This window comes from Chelmon rostratus, chromosome 20 (assembly GCF_017976325.1).
Source record: "Chelmon rostratus isolate fCheRos1 chromosome 20, fCheRos1.pri, whole genome shotgun sequence".
Lineage (NCBI taxonomy): Eukaryota > Metazoa > Chordata > Actinopteri > Chaetodontiformes > Chaetodontidae > Chelmon > Chelmon rostratus.
Window position 1 is genome coordinate 13,786,942 of NC_055677.1, and position 17,352 is coordinate 13,804,293.

Below are 17,352 nucleotides of genomic sequence, written 5' to 3' on the forward strand. Positions count from 1 at the left end.
AGGCCCTGCTATACTCTGCCACTGCAATTTACCCACTCGGCACAACACAAAGACACAGCAACTCTCCCTCCCTCCTTCACTCCCTCTCTCCCTAAGCCATCACCCACCCCCCCAACCCCCCTCTTGCCTCCCCTCCCTCGTCTGGTCACTCAAGGCAATATGTGAGCCTCACTCTTGCGAATCAACGCTTCACGCTAGATGCACAAATGGAAAAAAAAGGGAAATCAAAGCACTGATACATGGAGAGGGGGTTGAAAAAAAACATTTTGTATTTCATATTATTCTGTGGCTCGTGTTTGTATTGGGCGCATATCAATTCCTCCGGCCCGTTCATGCATTTTAATTCTGTTGCATTAAGTAGGCGTTCCACTTATTTTATTTGTAATCCCCTATATCTGGAGCCTGAAATATTGGCCTGTCAAGGAAAGTGACAAGAGAGAGAGGGAGGGAGGAAGAAAGGAAGAAAGAGAGAGAGAGAGGGGAGAAAAAAAAACACAAGGGCACAATGTGAATTTCCAAGAACATCCGAGAATTGCTCTGCAGCTCAGAATAGCGAGGTAATCTCGTCTTCCACTGCCTGTGATGGCCCCTGCAGGGCTCGTGTGCGTGTCTATGTGCATGTATGTGTGTGTATTATGCGCTTCATGACAGGCCTCTGACACTCCATTGGTCAGACCGGTCCAGCCTGGAAGCACCCGTCATATCACCTGACCTTTCCGAAGCCCCCCTGTCCCGCCTCCCATATTTATTATGACCATTTCTAATTTCAACTTTCAATTTTTGCCTCCGTCTTCCAGTCAATTTGCAACTAAATTACATCCCTGCGAATGGAGATGAGGCTATTGTCGGACAAGGGGCTGCAAAAACATTTGCAATCTGGCGGGGGAAAGAGCCCGCAGATCACCATTGATTACTGTCATGTCGAATGTAAATGCATGTTTGTGTGGTGTGTACGTGTGTTTGTGTGCGAGACATGAGGATCTGTCCTTCTGGTTTAGTTTCATCTCCAACGTAGCGCTTTCATCAACACTTATGACACTCGTGCAAAGAAAAACAGTTGGTTAACCTTGAATGTTGAGAGAGCGGTTCTCTCTATGGCCACTTAGGAGCTTTAAATGGCGAGCCCTGCCACTGAATAATAAAGTTGTTTTGAAGCATAGATTGCATTCAAAATTGTAGAGTGTCCTCCAAGGATATAATCACCTGTAATACAAATAAGCACAATGGCTAGCACAAGCCACACTATCTATAAATTCATGGGAGAAAATCAAAATATCCCTCCGCCTGCAGATTTTAACCAGCTCCGCAGTCTAAAATAATTAGAGAGAAATGATGGCAGAGAGCAGGATTGAGAACAAGACAGGAGCAGGAGACTCTCCTCTCATTTTCCTTTGTCTCACAGTCTGCACCCCGCACTTAATGACTGTGTCCTTTTTCCTCCTCCTCCCTGTTCTTTCCCCTCCCTTCCCACCTTCCCTCCATCCCTTCATCCTTAGGTGGGCTCCACCAGCTGCAGCTCAGTGAAGCGGAGGGGCAGAATAAACCTGACCCCCAACCACCACCACCGCCACCGCCAATGACAAATGTCTGCATGCAGCAGGACCTTGCTTGATTAGATAAATCAAAAGGTGATTTATGACACTCAACCCCTTTTGCATTGCGGGGGGAGAGAGCGGCACACTCACCACCCATCTTTATTTGCAACTGTCAATGGTGTTTAGGGAGCTGCGTATACGCACACTTATATACACGCAAGTGGGCGCTCAAATGGAGAGAAGTAGAGAGCAATGGTGGGAGAGACAGAGAAATGTAGAAAAACAGAGGCAAGGACAAAAAAATGATGGTGGGGGAGAGAGGAGACCGTAGCCCTAAATACCTCAGGATATTTCTGTCCCAAATTGTTCCTCAAAAGGCAGGAGGGCCGACAATACCATCATAGCTAATGCTTTTCCCGCGGATCTATTTTAGAATCTGTCCTTTTGTGTCGGAAAGGGTGAGACATTTTGTGCAAACTGAGCCAAGCAAATGAGATTTTCACACAAACAAGCATATCATCGAATCCTTATATCTGTCCAACTATGACTCTATATGAAATCAACTACATCTCGAGCGCGCTTTCAAAACAATCCCACCGTACCTTTTGCGATCTTTTTCTCTTTTTTTCTTTCTTTTACAAGCTGCAAAACAATTAGATTCCATTCGTGACATTTCATTTCATGAAAAAAAAGCCCACAAACATAGAGCATGGAGTGCGGTGGTGGGGGGGTTGTCAATTAAGAGGGAGCAGGCTGGGTGGCGGCAGCTTGGATTTAGTATTCAATTTAGCTGTCCTGAACCCTGGCAGACTGGCTAAGGTTACGGAGCAGTAAATCTAGGAGGGAGAGCTGGCCAAAACGGGCTAGGGAGGGCCGGCCAGCATGATTTACTGGCCTACTGCTCTGAGGTTACGCATTAGGCTGACCCCCGGTCACCTGATAACATTACAGCAACACACTCTGAACCCCAAACTCCCACTGAAGCACTCAGCAGGCCCAGATCTAGCCGGAGGGATGCAAAGAGAGGGAGAGAGAGAGAGAGAGACTGGGAAGGAGTGAGATGGAGAGAGGCATAGTCAGATGGAGAGGGAGAGTGGAGGAGAAAGGCTGTTAAACAGCAGCTGTCTTGTAGTTTGTGTTTTTTAATGACTAGCCCTCCTTTCTCTCCCATCTCCAGCTTGTGTTCTAATGAGAGATAAATATGAGCATGGCCCCTGTCACATTTGACAAATCGTCTGAGACGTTCAACAAGCTGTCATTACACAGAAAACACACATACATGCACAAAGGAATTGCTGCAGGCTTGTAATTAAACATGCTAATGCCTTTGATATATTTTAATCTCATCTTAGAGAGACAGAAAACAAGCACAGCTCCCAACACACATTGGGCATATTTGCAGGGTGCATGCAAATACATTTTTTGAAAAAGACTGAAAATATTCTGTATGTGCGGAAACTAATATGGAATATTTAACATCTGATCTTTATCTGCACAATTCAAAATTGTACACGAAATTAATACATAATATTTGGCTGTAGGAACAATGGGTAATTTCTTTGCTAATTTGAAGCAGGTAGAGATCTGTAATTTGCTTAGGATGCCTGACAGGCTCATTTCCATGCTGGGGCCTTTGTTTAGTTGGTTATTTATAAGAAGTGGGCCCCTGAGCCATGGTGGCGACATGCACCATCTACACACACAGCACAAAGCTATCTGGAAGTAATCCACATCGGGGACATTTGCATGGAAAATGTAACATGGATTATAATTAATCTAAAGTGACATGGGATTATAAAAGACAATGTAAATGAAGCAAGGGAAAAAGCTCTTTCTGTCTTTCCTTGCCCCTCCCCCCTCTATCTCCCTCTTCCCCTCTCTATCTATCTGCCCCTCTTTGTTTAAAGGATCTTGGTCTTGGAGATGAAGTGCGCAAACACACTGCTCACTTGGTCACACTGTAATCCCTTCCCTGGAGATCTCCATACGGACGCACACACACACACACACACATGTGCACGCACACATGCACAGATCTGAACATTTCAAGCTTGCCAGAGATTTGGGGCTGAGGATGGAGATGCTAAATCTTACTACTTTAAGCTGGAAAAAGAGAAAAACAAGGCCCTGTCTCTGATGATAACCCTAGCATAACAACACGCTGACACACCAGGCTCCCTTTTGCATTTTCTGGCATTTGACTTTCTGAAACCCCCTTTAATCCAGATGCAAAATAAAACACCAAAACCCCACTAGCAATATTATATCTGGCTTCCTAGGCCATCCAAGGCAATTCCTAGACCAAATTATTCACAAAAAAATAAAAAGGAACACATTTCTGCTTTATTAAACAGATTTCTGACATCTGATACACCACACTTGGGAGCACACACATACGTAAGAACGCTTTAAAGTAGGAGGGACCTGGCCACTTTTTTTTTTTTTTTTGCATGTGTGCGGTGGTGTTAAATGACGCTGGCGGTAATATGCGGCGGTAAATGCATGGATGGTGGTTCCCCGCCAGTCCGTCAGACAGGCCTGTCAGAGAGATAGAGCTGAAAGATAGATGACTAGCTAAACTAATAGGCCCCAGCCTCACTCAGCTCTCCTTCTGCCTCATTGAGCCTCACATTATGGAGCTAGGTATGGCATGCTAGGAAGAGGAGGTGGGGAGGGAGCTTGAGATGGATAGAGGTTGGGAGTTGGGAAGGTGTGTTCGTGTGTGAGTTGGGGGGGTTGGGAGGAAGGAGAAGGTGGGACATTAGTCGAGGGAGAAAGAACGAGAGAGAGAGAGAGAACCCTGTGCAATGACAGAGAGAAAAAAATAGGAGTAGAGAGAGACCCCATGCAATATTCATCCCCAGCCATGGATTTCCATCTCATACATAAAAAGACCATATGAATTCTTATTTGGGTAAATCAAATCTAACAAAGCCAGGGCTATCCCGACCACAGCCTCGCAGCACGGGCATTATGTGCTCCCTACCTCGCCCAAAATAACAAAAACACCAAGCCGTCTTGTACAGATTGTTGCCCCTCCCTGCTTACAGCATTGCCATTCTTACAAGCGAATAAACAGTTCTTTCTATCTTGTGCTCTTTTTCTATCCGAGGTAATGCCGGGTGATAGGGTCACAGATTGGACAACAATTAAGGGATGGATTGAGCCAGGGAAAAAAAATAAAATAAGAGAGAAAGAAAAATGAAGGGAGGGTGCAGGGGGGAAAAAAAACTAATTTAAGGGTTGCAGGGATGCGATGCAATATTAGAAAAACATATACACAGGCCCCCCATCTAATCCTGCGCTTATGAAAAATTAATATGTCATCGGAGAGGGCACAAGAACGAGAAAAGATTAATGCAAGGCGCTTATAAATTACAAGCACGCAAACTGATTTGATTAAAAAATAATCTGGGGCCTGGACATTGCCTGGTAATATCCACAACACTCAACTTATCCCTCTCCCTTTCTCTCTTTTTTTCTCTCTCCTTCTTTCCCACTCCCTCTCTCTCTCTCCCCCGTCTCTCTCTTTCTCTTTTTCTCTTTCTGTCAGATGGAAACGATTAAAGCAGGTCACATGGAGGCTAGTCAGCAGCATTCACATGTTACACACACATGTTAGAACCTTATCTGAGGCAGGGAGAGAGATGAGCGATAACTTCGAAAAGAAGGGAAGCTTACAGTTCATATGTGTTTTGTGTGTGTGTGTGTGTGTGTGTGTGTGTGTGTGTGTGTGTGTGTGTGTGTGCGCGCGGACTTACGGTCAGTTCTCCTGCTGTCAGTCAACTCTCGGTCAGTAAGGTTGTGCCCAGGCCTTGAGGAAGTGCGAGGAGGTCTCTCACCGTCCTCAGCAGCCTCTTCTGAAAAAGCACAGAGAAAACAACTACATTACCCATGATGCTCTCTCTCTCTCTCTCTAAAAAAAACAACAGTATATGCTGTCTGGGGGACAAGCACTGAAAGAGAAACCTCGCGGGGTTTATCAGATATCAGATATTGCTAGATCATATTAGAGTCAATTTGAAAATATTCCTGCTCGTACATGTTCAGTTAATCCTCATAAAACCCCTTTGCCCTACTGTACAGTATACCTCACCAGCAAATAATGCTTCCAGTGACTTGAACATATGTCCTCTTGAAAATAGCCCTGCCATGCCACTTCTTGTAGGTGAAACATAATACACAGCCTGAGGGTAGGGAAGTTGTGTGACAACAAAATATGTCCTACAGGGAAACTATTAAAGTCGTTTTTGTTCCCCGTCTACCAAAGCAGCTTATATAATAATGTATTCAAAGACAAAGCATCATAATGTTTAGTTGTCCATATATTTTCTTTTAAATGAATCTTTTTCCTGTTCCTCAATATATTTTATCATGTCAGGTTAGACAAATGTTATATTACAGCTGAGATGAAAGTAGACATTACATGGTTTTAATGTAAAAAAAGCCATCCATTACACTTTTTTAAAACCAATGGAAAAAACAGTATTAACATTATATAGCCTGCAACACACATTCTGCTCTCCAAGGTCAAAGCACAAAAGTGAAAATTAAATGTAGAAGATGTGTTGATTTTCACTACTGTATTGTATATAGATATGATGTCTATGTATTTCTGTATACCTCTGTAAAAAATGTGTGTGTGTGCACACGCACATGCACAGACACACAAACCAACACACACATGCAGCTCTGTACTATTAGCAGATTAGCCTGCCCATCTCTGAGAGTTCAGCCCCTTGTTTGATAATTCTGTGTATCTGCAGTGTTCTGCCAGTGGATTAAAGTGTGTGTATGTGCGTGTGTGCACTTTGTGTGTGTGTGTGTGTGTACGGGTGTGTATGTGTGTATATGTGTCGCCAGCGCAAGCTAACACTAATCCTAGCCAAGCCCCAGCGCTCCCTTTCATCCAGCCATCATTTGTCTCCGGCTGGGCTGATGTCACTTTGTAATGAATTTTGAGCAGTCTGAGAGAGGCCAGATAACCAGGCATGCACACGCACACACACAACACACAGCACACACATGCACACACACACAAAAAAAAACATATATACACACATATATATACACACATGTAGCACCCTCCTCCATCTCAGTGCAGCACACACAAATGCAAAATCAAACAGAAACACTTGCACACAGGCGTCAAATCATACACACACACAGTATCATATTCACACACACACACACGGAGCAAAGCCGTTAAAAATTTCATGTCTTCTAAACGGGGGGAAGGGGGGGCTCTCTCACCACAAACCCCTCACTCTGCCAGAGAATGAAACCGGTGTATGTGTCTGTGTGCATCTGTGTTTGTGCGAGTGTGTGTAAAAGAGCTGCGCTCATCAATCCTGCACTGCCTTAATAACCATATTTTACAATACGCACACACACACACACACACACACACTCACAGAGAGAGATATTCATAGAAATCAGGCAAAGGGTGCATTGAGGTCAGCTTGCATTTGCATACAATCACTTTGGCCATTGTATGACGAGCATAAGGGGTCTGCAAAACCCCCCTTGGAAACATGATATGATTAACCCTTTCACATACGGCGGGGTGCACACACAGACACACACACACACACACAACCAAAGGCACACACATACAAAAAGACACAGACAGACACATAGACTAAGTGCTGGCGCCGTTGCTTTAAGCGCCAACACATTAAGTGGACATTATATACAGCATGAAATTTTCATGGCAGATGCTGGCATGTGATTGAGGAGGAAAATTCTGGTTGTGTGAGTGTGTGCGTGTTTGTGTGTGTTCGTATTCAACACTGTTGTATTTTTGAATTTGCACATGCGTATGAGCGCTGTACACAATTTGCACATGTGTATGCACAGTCTATTCTAAGGTGTATGTGTGCATCCTTGTATGTGTGTGTGTGTGTGTGTGTGTGTTTGTGTGTGAAAGAGAGAGAGAGAAGACTGGGACTGCACTCTGCTCCTGATGTTTTATTAATACGTTGGTGACAACGGGGATGAAATATCTCCTGTCAGCCACGAGAGCCTGGGCTGCAGAAATTGCAATTTTCACTGCTGGTGCTGCAGCGTCCATCTTTGTATTTTAATTCACCCCACCTTCGTATGGAGGGAAACAGGAAGGATAGCCGGTGCGTGTGTGTGTTGGTGTAAATGTTGCATGTGTAGTGGGTTTGAAATTCCTTCTACACTGGTTTATCTTTTCTCTATACTTGACTTTTGTTCGATGCCAAGGAAAAGCAAATGGCACAAATCGAACGGCATGTTTCACAGAAGAGTGGGAAAAGAAGGGGAGGGAGGAGGGTCAAAACAGAAATACAGACATAAAAAAATAAGCTCTTGAAGATCTCACGTACTGCAAGGTCAGGACAATGTCTCAAAAGAAGGAATAAAAAAAAATCTCAAACAGCAGGAGGATAAAAACCCTTTTTCATCTCCTTCGTCATTGTCTTCATTCCTTCACCGCACCCCACAGTATATATAAACATATGAATGTAAAAAATTATATACACCTTCGCTTTGATTGAGCAACCTGTTTTTATATGACTGATTATAACAGGTTAATTGTACATTATTGTTATTATTACTATATAGTATCACTATAATAAAATAGTGTAGCTTTTAATTTACATTACAAATACATTTAACTTCATGTTATTCCAGGTGATTTTAAACAAACCTGTAAGTAAACTACACAAAGTTAGCGATTATTGTCATGCACACTATGTCTGACAGCATGCTCTGAGTCTAATGAGTGTTAGCTTATGTACTTAAAATAAACTCAGCTTTGAGTTTAACCTTAATTTGTTTGATACTGCTTGATATGATGTTTGCAAAAGATGAATGCACATTTTCTATGTTAGCCTATTAAAGCAAATTCAATCCTTCCGTTTTGTTAAAGAAAGACAACAAGTTAAGTAGGATATGGGTCTTGTGAAAGTAATCAGAGCTGGAGCCAGTGCTTGATACTAAACCACCATCTTAACTGACCTCTAGGGGGCAGTCTACCTGTAGTAAGATAGGACACAAGAGACATGAGAGACAATGAACAGAGGGGAGGAATGAGGGTGAAGAGTGGGTGAAGGAAGAGAAAAAGAGAGAGGAAAGGAGGGGGTGATCATCTGGGCCTCATCAGTGTTTTTTTTTCACTCCTTTCCCCTTCTAGTCGGTTAGATCTGTGGAGAGTGTATGTGTGTGTGTGTGTGTGTGTGTGTGTGTGTGTGTGTGCGTGTGCGTGCATACGGAGAATGTGTTTCCACACTGAGGACATTCCCAGACGAGCTCTCTCAATACATCAGCACAGCGTCTGCCCTCTGCCTGACCCTGACAGTTACACACCACACTAGTGTGTGCGGGAGCGCGTGTGCGACTGCGTGCGTGCGCACATGTTTGAGTGTGTTTGTGTGGATGTGCACCATTGATCAAGTGAGTGAGACAGTGACTGCATGTGTTTGCATGTGAGTTGTCATGTGCAAGTGTGTGTGTGTGTGTGTGAAATAGAGAGAAAGAGACAGAGGGTTCTGTGGCAGGGACTCTTAACCATCAGCTTAATCGCTACCAGAGGACGCACAGAGCAAAACTTTCGCAGTCACCTTCCACTGCCTGTGTGCACGCTCACACACACACACACACACACACACACACACACACACACACACACACACACACTGGGAGTAGGTCAGGCTGTGGAGGGTGTGTGATTTTGGCAGCCTGGTGGGACTCTCTTTGATGTGGGTCGGTCGGAACATTAAAGCCGGCCGGTGAGCTCGAGCTAACCACAGACCCTGGGTCCGATTACCCTGCAACCAACACCAGCCTATATTTAACCGTTACACAGGAAGAATAATTAAGTGACTCCTGATCAGGGATACAGCCAAATCAGCCTGGTTTTAGATTTAACTATTAATTGGAAGCCAGTGTGACCAATTCAATCCCTGGATGAATAACTCTCTTGTTTGTCCAATAAATAACTCCTAAAGTCCCCAAACGCAACATATTTGGTTTATATAATTTTAGGATAAAAGAACCACTTTAAACACAACATGAGACAAATAAAAAAAAAAACAAGTTTCATGCAGCAGGATAGGGAGAAGGATGAATAGAAAGAGATGTTTGCAAAGAAAAAATGGAGGGGCAGGCATATGGGAGATGGAGGCAATGGAGGATGTATCGAAAGTGTCAGCGCAGCGTGTGTGTGTGTGTGTGTGTGTGTGTGTGTGCGTGTGTGCCCTCTAGCTGTATAATGACCTGCTCTGAGACCACTCGCTCCCCTTCCCATGTCCCCCTAAGGGCCCATAACCGCCATGCCGGGTCATTATGTGCCCGGTGGAGGACTCAGCCGCACAGCACACAACCGTAGAGCGCTGCCACGCAGAGAAACTGGACACGGAGGCTCCAAAATGGCTGAATTCATTAGCTGGGGCCGAGCTGCCTCTAATTTGCTTCCTTAGGGCTAGGATGGTGCTCATTAAAGGGGTAAAGGAGTAAAAAAAAAGTATTTTTTTTTTTTTTTGCATTATTGTTTATCTTAAATCAAAAGACACTGTGAAAGCGGAGCGTCAAGCGGAACGGTAATTGCTGCCAAAGAAAATATCATGAGGAATATACGAGAAATGCTATAACAACTCGAGTGAAGAACTAATACTGTGTAGCTTTTAGGCCTCTATATGCTACACTATTATCAGTGCTGCTGTGTTATACGTCTAAAACCAATAATAAAGACTAGATATGGTCTGTGTCCGCTGCATCTGTGCTAGTAATGCAGCCTTAATGTTTTGCGTAACACCCATGACTGCCATGTCTCCCCCACTTAGCCGTGATGTTGACGCTGATTTCTTCGTACAACTCTGGTCATGTCCCCTGTGAGACGCACGTGTGTGTGTGTGCGCGTGTGTGTGCGTGTAGGAGCAATAGGGGCCCTGTGATGTCACATTCCTGCGCCGCGCGCGTGGCTCTAGTTTGGCCCCTAGGTTTTAAAGGGGAAAGCTTTGAAACATTACACCATCCCACACAGTCACAGCCATGCGCACACGCACGCACACACACACACACACACACACACACACACACACACACACACACACACACAGTCAAGGGCCAGTGGTAATACTGCCAGGGTAATAACCTTACAGACTTACTGATCTCCCTCCCTCCCGTTCTCTCACCCTCAAATCTTTATTTACCCTACTCTCCCTCTTTATCCCCCCTCTCTTCCCTCGTTCTCCCTGTACCTTTCCCCCCGAATTTCAGCGCGTTTAACAAGCATTTAGATCTTAACCAGATGTTGTTAATGTAGCATGTCTAAAATACTAAACATCAACCCAGTGGAGAGGGGCTACAGCTCCTGCACAGGGCCTGGGAATAACTGACACACACACACACACACACACACCTGCACACGCTCATGCACACCCACACGCGAACCCCCTCTGCACATAACACACATTCACTCCCACACAGTGTTCGACGTATTTCACGCGCAGAGGTCCACAGCCCACATGCTAACATGTAAACAGACACACACCAGCACAAGCAAACACACGTGTTTCCATCCACACGCTCCAGTCCGCCCACACCCACCCACTTATTGCTTAAAACACATGAGAACTTATTACAGCAGCAAAAAATATCTATTGTTTCAGGTCGACTCTGAAAGCCAGACAATAGGATTGTCACTTAATACGCTCCTGGTGTGAATGTCAATAAGTTGAACTGACAGAATAAGCTGAAAAAATGACTTTTGTGTAAAAAACGCTTGTATCAGCAGCTCCAAATTTGCTTTGTTGTTGTCAATTACGACTTCCTGAGACACTTCATTGTATTTTCTTTCCCTCAAATTGCCCGCTCTGCTGTCTTGCAGGCGGCTAACAAAACACCTATTACTCTTTGAAAAAAAAAGAGAGAGAGAGAGAGAAAAAATCATATGAATAAACATAGCCAAGATTAAAGGCTTGCATGTCTTGCTTGCTGCGCAGACAGAAACTGTTGTTTCGTGTTAAGAGGGGTTTCATTTTCAGTGCTGTGGGCACTGAGGGGGGATGATGTTAATGATTCTTTAATAGCAAATACAAAAGGTTTTCACGGGACAAAAATATGGCTTCAAAAGGTTCAGTGGTGGAAAAAAAAATTGCCGCAACACCTGGCCTTATACAATAGGCTAGCACACCTACTGTACACCTCCACACGTGTGCATACACACACACACACACACACACACACACACTAACACACACACACAAACACCTGCATCTTACACAACAGCCATATTGCATTTCGGCTGTTTGAATCACCTTAGGCTGAGTAGGTGAATTGAGGAGGCGGCACGGCAAGCTTACTGAGGGATTTAGGAATAATTTGAAAAGAAGATTCCTCTCCTCTGTTTCATCTCCCCCCCATCTCTTTCTTTATTTTCTGTTTTTCCTGGTCTTTTATGATTCCACGGTCCAATATTTATCTAGCCCCTGATTATAAACATCTGGCCGATGGGGCAGTCTGCACAGCAGCAGCCGCAAAACACACACGCACACACACACACACACACTCTGAGAGAGTTGCACACATAGTGGAAATATCACACACGCTCGCCAACGTGACCCTGTCAGGTTCAGACCGGAGGACGGAGGGAGGGAGAGACAGAAAGAAAGAGAGAGAGAGAGACCAGACAGAGACAGAAAGAGAGAACTAGGAGCTGAGGGTTAATGGCCTTCCCATCTCTGTGATAAGAATTCATTCTGTTCTATTACCAGCACTTATCTACAGAGGCTGCTGTCTTTCCTCTCTCTCTCCCTCAAAAACACACACACACACACACACACACACACACACACACGCACGCACGCACACACTCTCAGCGAGGGTCCGAGATCGATAGATGAACCTAATGAAGAAAGCAGCTGTTTCTCGGCATACCTGCTCAACTCTATCAGCCCAACAAGACCTCCCTGCCGCATTCATCTGTCTATCTATCCATCCGTTTATCTATCCACCTATCTATCCACCTGTCCATCTATTTTTATATCTTTTCACACAGCTATCCATCCATATACCCATCCTTTCTGTTCCTAGGTGCCTCCATTTATCCCTCTATCTGTCCATCCATCACTACACTGGTAAACAAAGATACCAGCAGGATAGATATAGTTTCCAACTGACCAGACTGGTCCCTGTCATGTATTCAAGGTTTATTTATTTTCCGGGAAATAATGCGAGGCAGAGAATCAGGGAATCTAATAAAATGGCTGCCATGGTTTAAGAGAATGGCTGTGAGTGTGTGTGTGTGTGTGTGTGTGTGTGTGTGTGTGTGTGTGTGTGTGTGTGTATGTGTCTACGCTTAAAATAGGCCTGTGACGGGCAGTGGCCAAATGGATAATGCTTAAACAGATCTTTATCCTATTGGGCTACTGTCCCGTTTTTAGCAGCATAAAAACCATCTGCTTTCAGAGCCACCAAAAACAAGACTGTAATCCTGGATGGAAATCAAAGAAAAGATTTAAGTGGATAGAAAGGACAGATAAAAATACAGTTATAGGATCATGGAAAGTTGCATTGTTTATCGGTGTGCAGTTTTCATCACTTGGTTTCTTCAAAGCAAAATTTAGAGGGTTGGGAGAGCGGAAATACAAATTATCCTCATTTTGAAGAAATACACATTTATCAGATTTCATGCCATGACATGCTTTGTATGCATGCTGCATTCATGGCCAGGATAACAGCGTGTTCTGTGAATTACACATAAAGAAATGTGACAAAATCAGTCTATTCATTTCCAATGCTTTTCTGCGACTACATTCCTTATTGATGGGCGCCTCATATGAGTCTGGAGCACCACATAGCCGCCATTAGTACATAACAATTTCATGCGCTGACAATAAGTCAACGTGACATCTCTTTTGCCATAGAGGAGTGTGAAAAACAAAAATGTGTGCATCATCAGGGCCTTATTATGTGTTGAGGTTAGGGAGGATGACAGGACTCTTCAACATAAGAAGAATAGAGTCACGGAAGAGAAAGAAAAATATCTCCAAGCCCAAATATTCATTAGGTTGCTCAGAATCATCTCCAAAATGACCACATGGAACCTGTAATACATGGGCACATATGCTCACATGCAACACACACACACGAATACATAGACCTGGGGCAACTGCCCCGGAGATGGTATTTGCAGACGGTTACAAATAAGGAGTGTTGGCTTTCCTCTGACTTTCTCAAAAACATGCAAAAAATGTCCATTTCATTACTGGCTAAACAATGTCATATGGGCCCCCACTGGCCCTAATAGAAGCAGACAAAGACAGAGCAGCACACATATGCTTCGAATAAATCAGATTACTGAGAGAGAGTGGGGGAGAGAAAGAGTGAGAGAAAGAGGGAAAGAAAGAGAGACACCGCCAGACACTTAGAGGATTGACAATATTCCCTTTTCTTGCTACCTCCACCCCTCCCTTTCTCCTTTCCTTCACTTTCTTAACTCCCCCACCCCCACCCCCCCACCCCCAAGCGGGATCTGTTTTAGATTTGAGCCAGCGCTAGAGCCATATCTCTACCTTATCTCTGCTAGCCGTCAGAAAACAGAAAGCTCCATGTTTCCATGCATTAGACTCCCGGCCCCTGACACGCCACTTGAAAATCTCACAGCCCCTCAAGACGGTTGAGCAGGAAAATAAAAACAGCAAAGATATAATTGAATCAAATGAAATGCAGGTTACCGGGTTGCACTGATGTCATTTCTTTTGGAGATACAGCCTTACACTCAGATGCAGTGTCATATCAAAGAAAATGTCAACCGTGAAAATTATGGAAATGCATTTTGGGATTGTGACAACAAATGTCACCCAAAATCCCCGAAAATTAGATCACTCCTTGCGAGCCACAAAGCATCATTAACTGTCTTCGAAAGGCCATCAGAATTTGAGGGGCTGTGACATTTTTTACTCCCTGACCACCACTGGGCTTCGACCCCCATGAAGACATCCCGTTGAGTTTTTGGCTCCAATTACGCCAAAGCTCCTCTCTGATGACTGCAAAGGGAAGTATTGATTCTCCTTAAAGTTGTAACAAAAAGAAGAAAGCGTAGACAGGGTGGGGAATATGTTAACAATTTGAGGAAAAAGGAAAAATCAATATTCAAATGACTCCTGATATTGATTTATAATTAAGTCTTAATTGCGGCTAGGCTTGGACTTTCAAACTGCCCCGTGACGTTAGCCGGGAAAGAAGATAGGGGAACATTATTGATACACTTTAACAGTGGTGGTCGCCCAGACATTGATTCAGCCGCTTTGCGGTGCCTTTGGCATGCTCTGAGGATCTAAATGCACGTGCATTTGAGGAAACTCACATACACGTGCATTTCTGAGAAAAGACACGCGCGCGCACACACACACACACCTGCATGCACAAACAAATACACACACCTAAGTGAACTAACACAGCATAATTAACCTTCATCCGGGAAAAGTCAGGGCTGCCTTATCTGCAAACTTGACTGTGGATGTGTGTGTGTGTGTGCGTTAGTGTGTGTGTGTGTGTGTGTGTGTGTGTGTGCGTGTGTGCAGTAATTACACCATTAGGTGTGGAACTGATTGACTTCAGATGGTGTTGGTGGAGGTATTATTCTGGACAAAATAAGTGGGTGAAAGGAGTGCGTGGGTGTATGTGTGTGAATGCTTACTTAAACTCACACGCAGATTCTTACACCCCACAGCATTTACTTGTGATACGAGTGTGTCTGTTGGCCTCTTCCCGCGCTTCAACCCATGTGGCAATATGTGAGCGTGTGTTCCTGCTCAAATCCGTGTGCGTGTTTGTCCCCACGGGCCTAATCAGGTATCAGATACCTTTTGTTTTGGGAGCTCATTGATGGATGAAATCTTTATCTGTGCTATTGATCAGGAGGGCGCGGGTCCTAAACTGTCTGTCTAGCTGCCTGCCTGCTCCAGCTCTAACAAGATTGCCAGGGCCGAGTATATCAGTTAACATTTAATCAATGGCAGCTTAAGACACTGGGGCTAAGGGAAAGAAGCCCACCGCTTCAGCCCCCTGCCCCAAACCATTACCCGGGATTGAAGGGGAACTATACTTGTGTGTGTGTGTGAGTTCCAGATGATTACAAGGGATTGGGTATGGTTGATCACATGTCTTCAGGGGACAGAGGTGTGTGTATGTGTGTTTGTGCGTCAGTGTTTACAGGCATGCGAGCGCTGGCTTGTCGATACATGTTAATACGTAAGAAACGCCAGAGGGGGCTGGTGTGTGCTACACTGCCCGAGTTGCTCCGAAGAAAATAGGAAAACGGAATGAAGTGACTGATGTGTTGGAGAAAAAAATCGCCATTCAAATCAAGCGAAGGCTTCAAATTGAACACGCCTGTGTGAAAATACACACACGCGCACACTGCAGCGGAGAGATATGACATATCAGGCAGTGCGTGATTTTTTTTTCTGCCTTGCTTGCAAAAAGCCCCCTGATGCTAAAAAGGAGAGTCAGCAAAAAAAGAAATATGATCTCTAAGACTTTTTTTTCCTGCTTTTTATTTTACCATCAGCTCATCTTACTGTAAATGAAACCCCATCAGATCTAAGAGGCAGATCCTCCGTCTCCCATCTCCACTTTTTTCTTTCATTTTCTTATTCATGCTATCGCTGGACCTCATCATCATCAAATCTCATTTTGAGAGAATTAAAGATGTACTTACAGTATTTGCCTTCGCACTCTGTGTGTGTGTGTGTGTGTGTGTGTGTGAGGTTCAGCGTGAGTGCGTAGGTGTGTGTATGTGTGCGTTTGTCATGGGGTTTGCTCTGACGGGGGAAGCCCCTCTCACGTCCCTGCCTTTCGTCCAAAGCCTGGGAGATTCCCACCACCAAAAATCAATGTGTGTGAGAGCATATGTGCGCCTGTGTGTGTGTCAAGGTTTTGTAAGACAAATCTCTCCAGCGTGCGCCGCTTTAGTGCTATTGAACCAGGCTTCGATCACTCGGCCACTGTGAATAATGCAAGGGAGGCTACTGCTCACTTACAGCACAGGATGCTTGTGTGTGTGTGTGTGTGTGTGTGTGTGTGCGTATGTGTGTGACAGGATGGTCCTTTTTCCTTCTTGCAAATGCAACAGGGCAGTTCTTCGACGTTCCTCCACTTGGCCCTCTTAATCTCGTGTCAGATACAGGAACTCCCACATTGATAGTGTCTCTTCGAGTGTGTGCGCCACATGTGTGTGCGTGCGTGCGTGCGTGCGCGGGCGCGTACGCTGGAGGCTTCTGCAGTAGACGGGAAGAGCTTAACTCAAGCAGACAGCTCAGGCCTGCACTTTGACACACCCTGACTCATTACATACAGCCGGCACACAGTGGAATATTGTCATTAAAAAAGACAATTAGATATGAAGTCAAGGGAGCATCGCTTACACACACATGGACACACACGCCTGCAAACACACAGCGCAGGAAATATAGGTGAACACACTCTCGTCTTCATATCCCCAGGTATGTGAAGCGGAGATATTAATAATCGCGATGTTACAGAGTAATTAAAATGATTCCATATGACGAGTGTGAGTGCGTGTGTGTGTGTGTGCGCTTCTGTTAATTAAGCTGAATGATTTGATATGACACAAACCATAATGCTTTAATGGTGTCCTATACTTGATGCGGCTGGAGGGGACGACGGTTGATGGGGCTGTAGGGAGACGCAGGGCGACACACACGCACAAAAACAGATACAGCTGCTCGTTGGCCCTGCCGAAGAGGAGCATCTCTTTTTTCGACATAATTATCTGTGTCATCACTTACGAGGCAATTAAACAAACATCAGTTCCTATTTCCTC

The 17,352-nt window shown here is 44.6% G+C and overlaps 1 protein-coding gene across 1 annotated transcript in view; it reads right to left on the minus strand.

Annotated features, from left to right (window-relative positions):
- The window catches only part of zfhx4 (zinc finger homeobox 4), an 81,413-nt gene that overhangs the window by 13,628 nt on the left and 50,433 nt on the right, over positions 1-17,352 (minus strand). Inside the window, exon 7 of the mRNA XM_041961202.1 lies at positions 5,297-5,395. Within this exon, the coding sequence (XP_041817136.1) occupies positions 5,297-5,395 (99 nt within the window). The remainder of the gene's footprint in view (positions 1-5,296; positions 5,396-17,352) is intronic.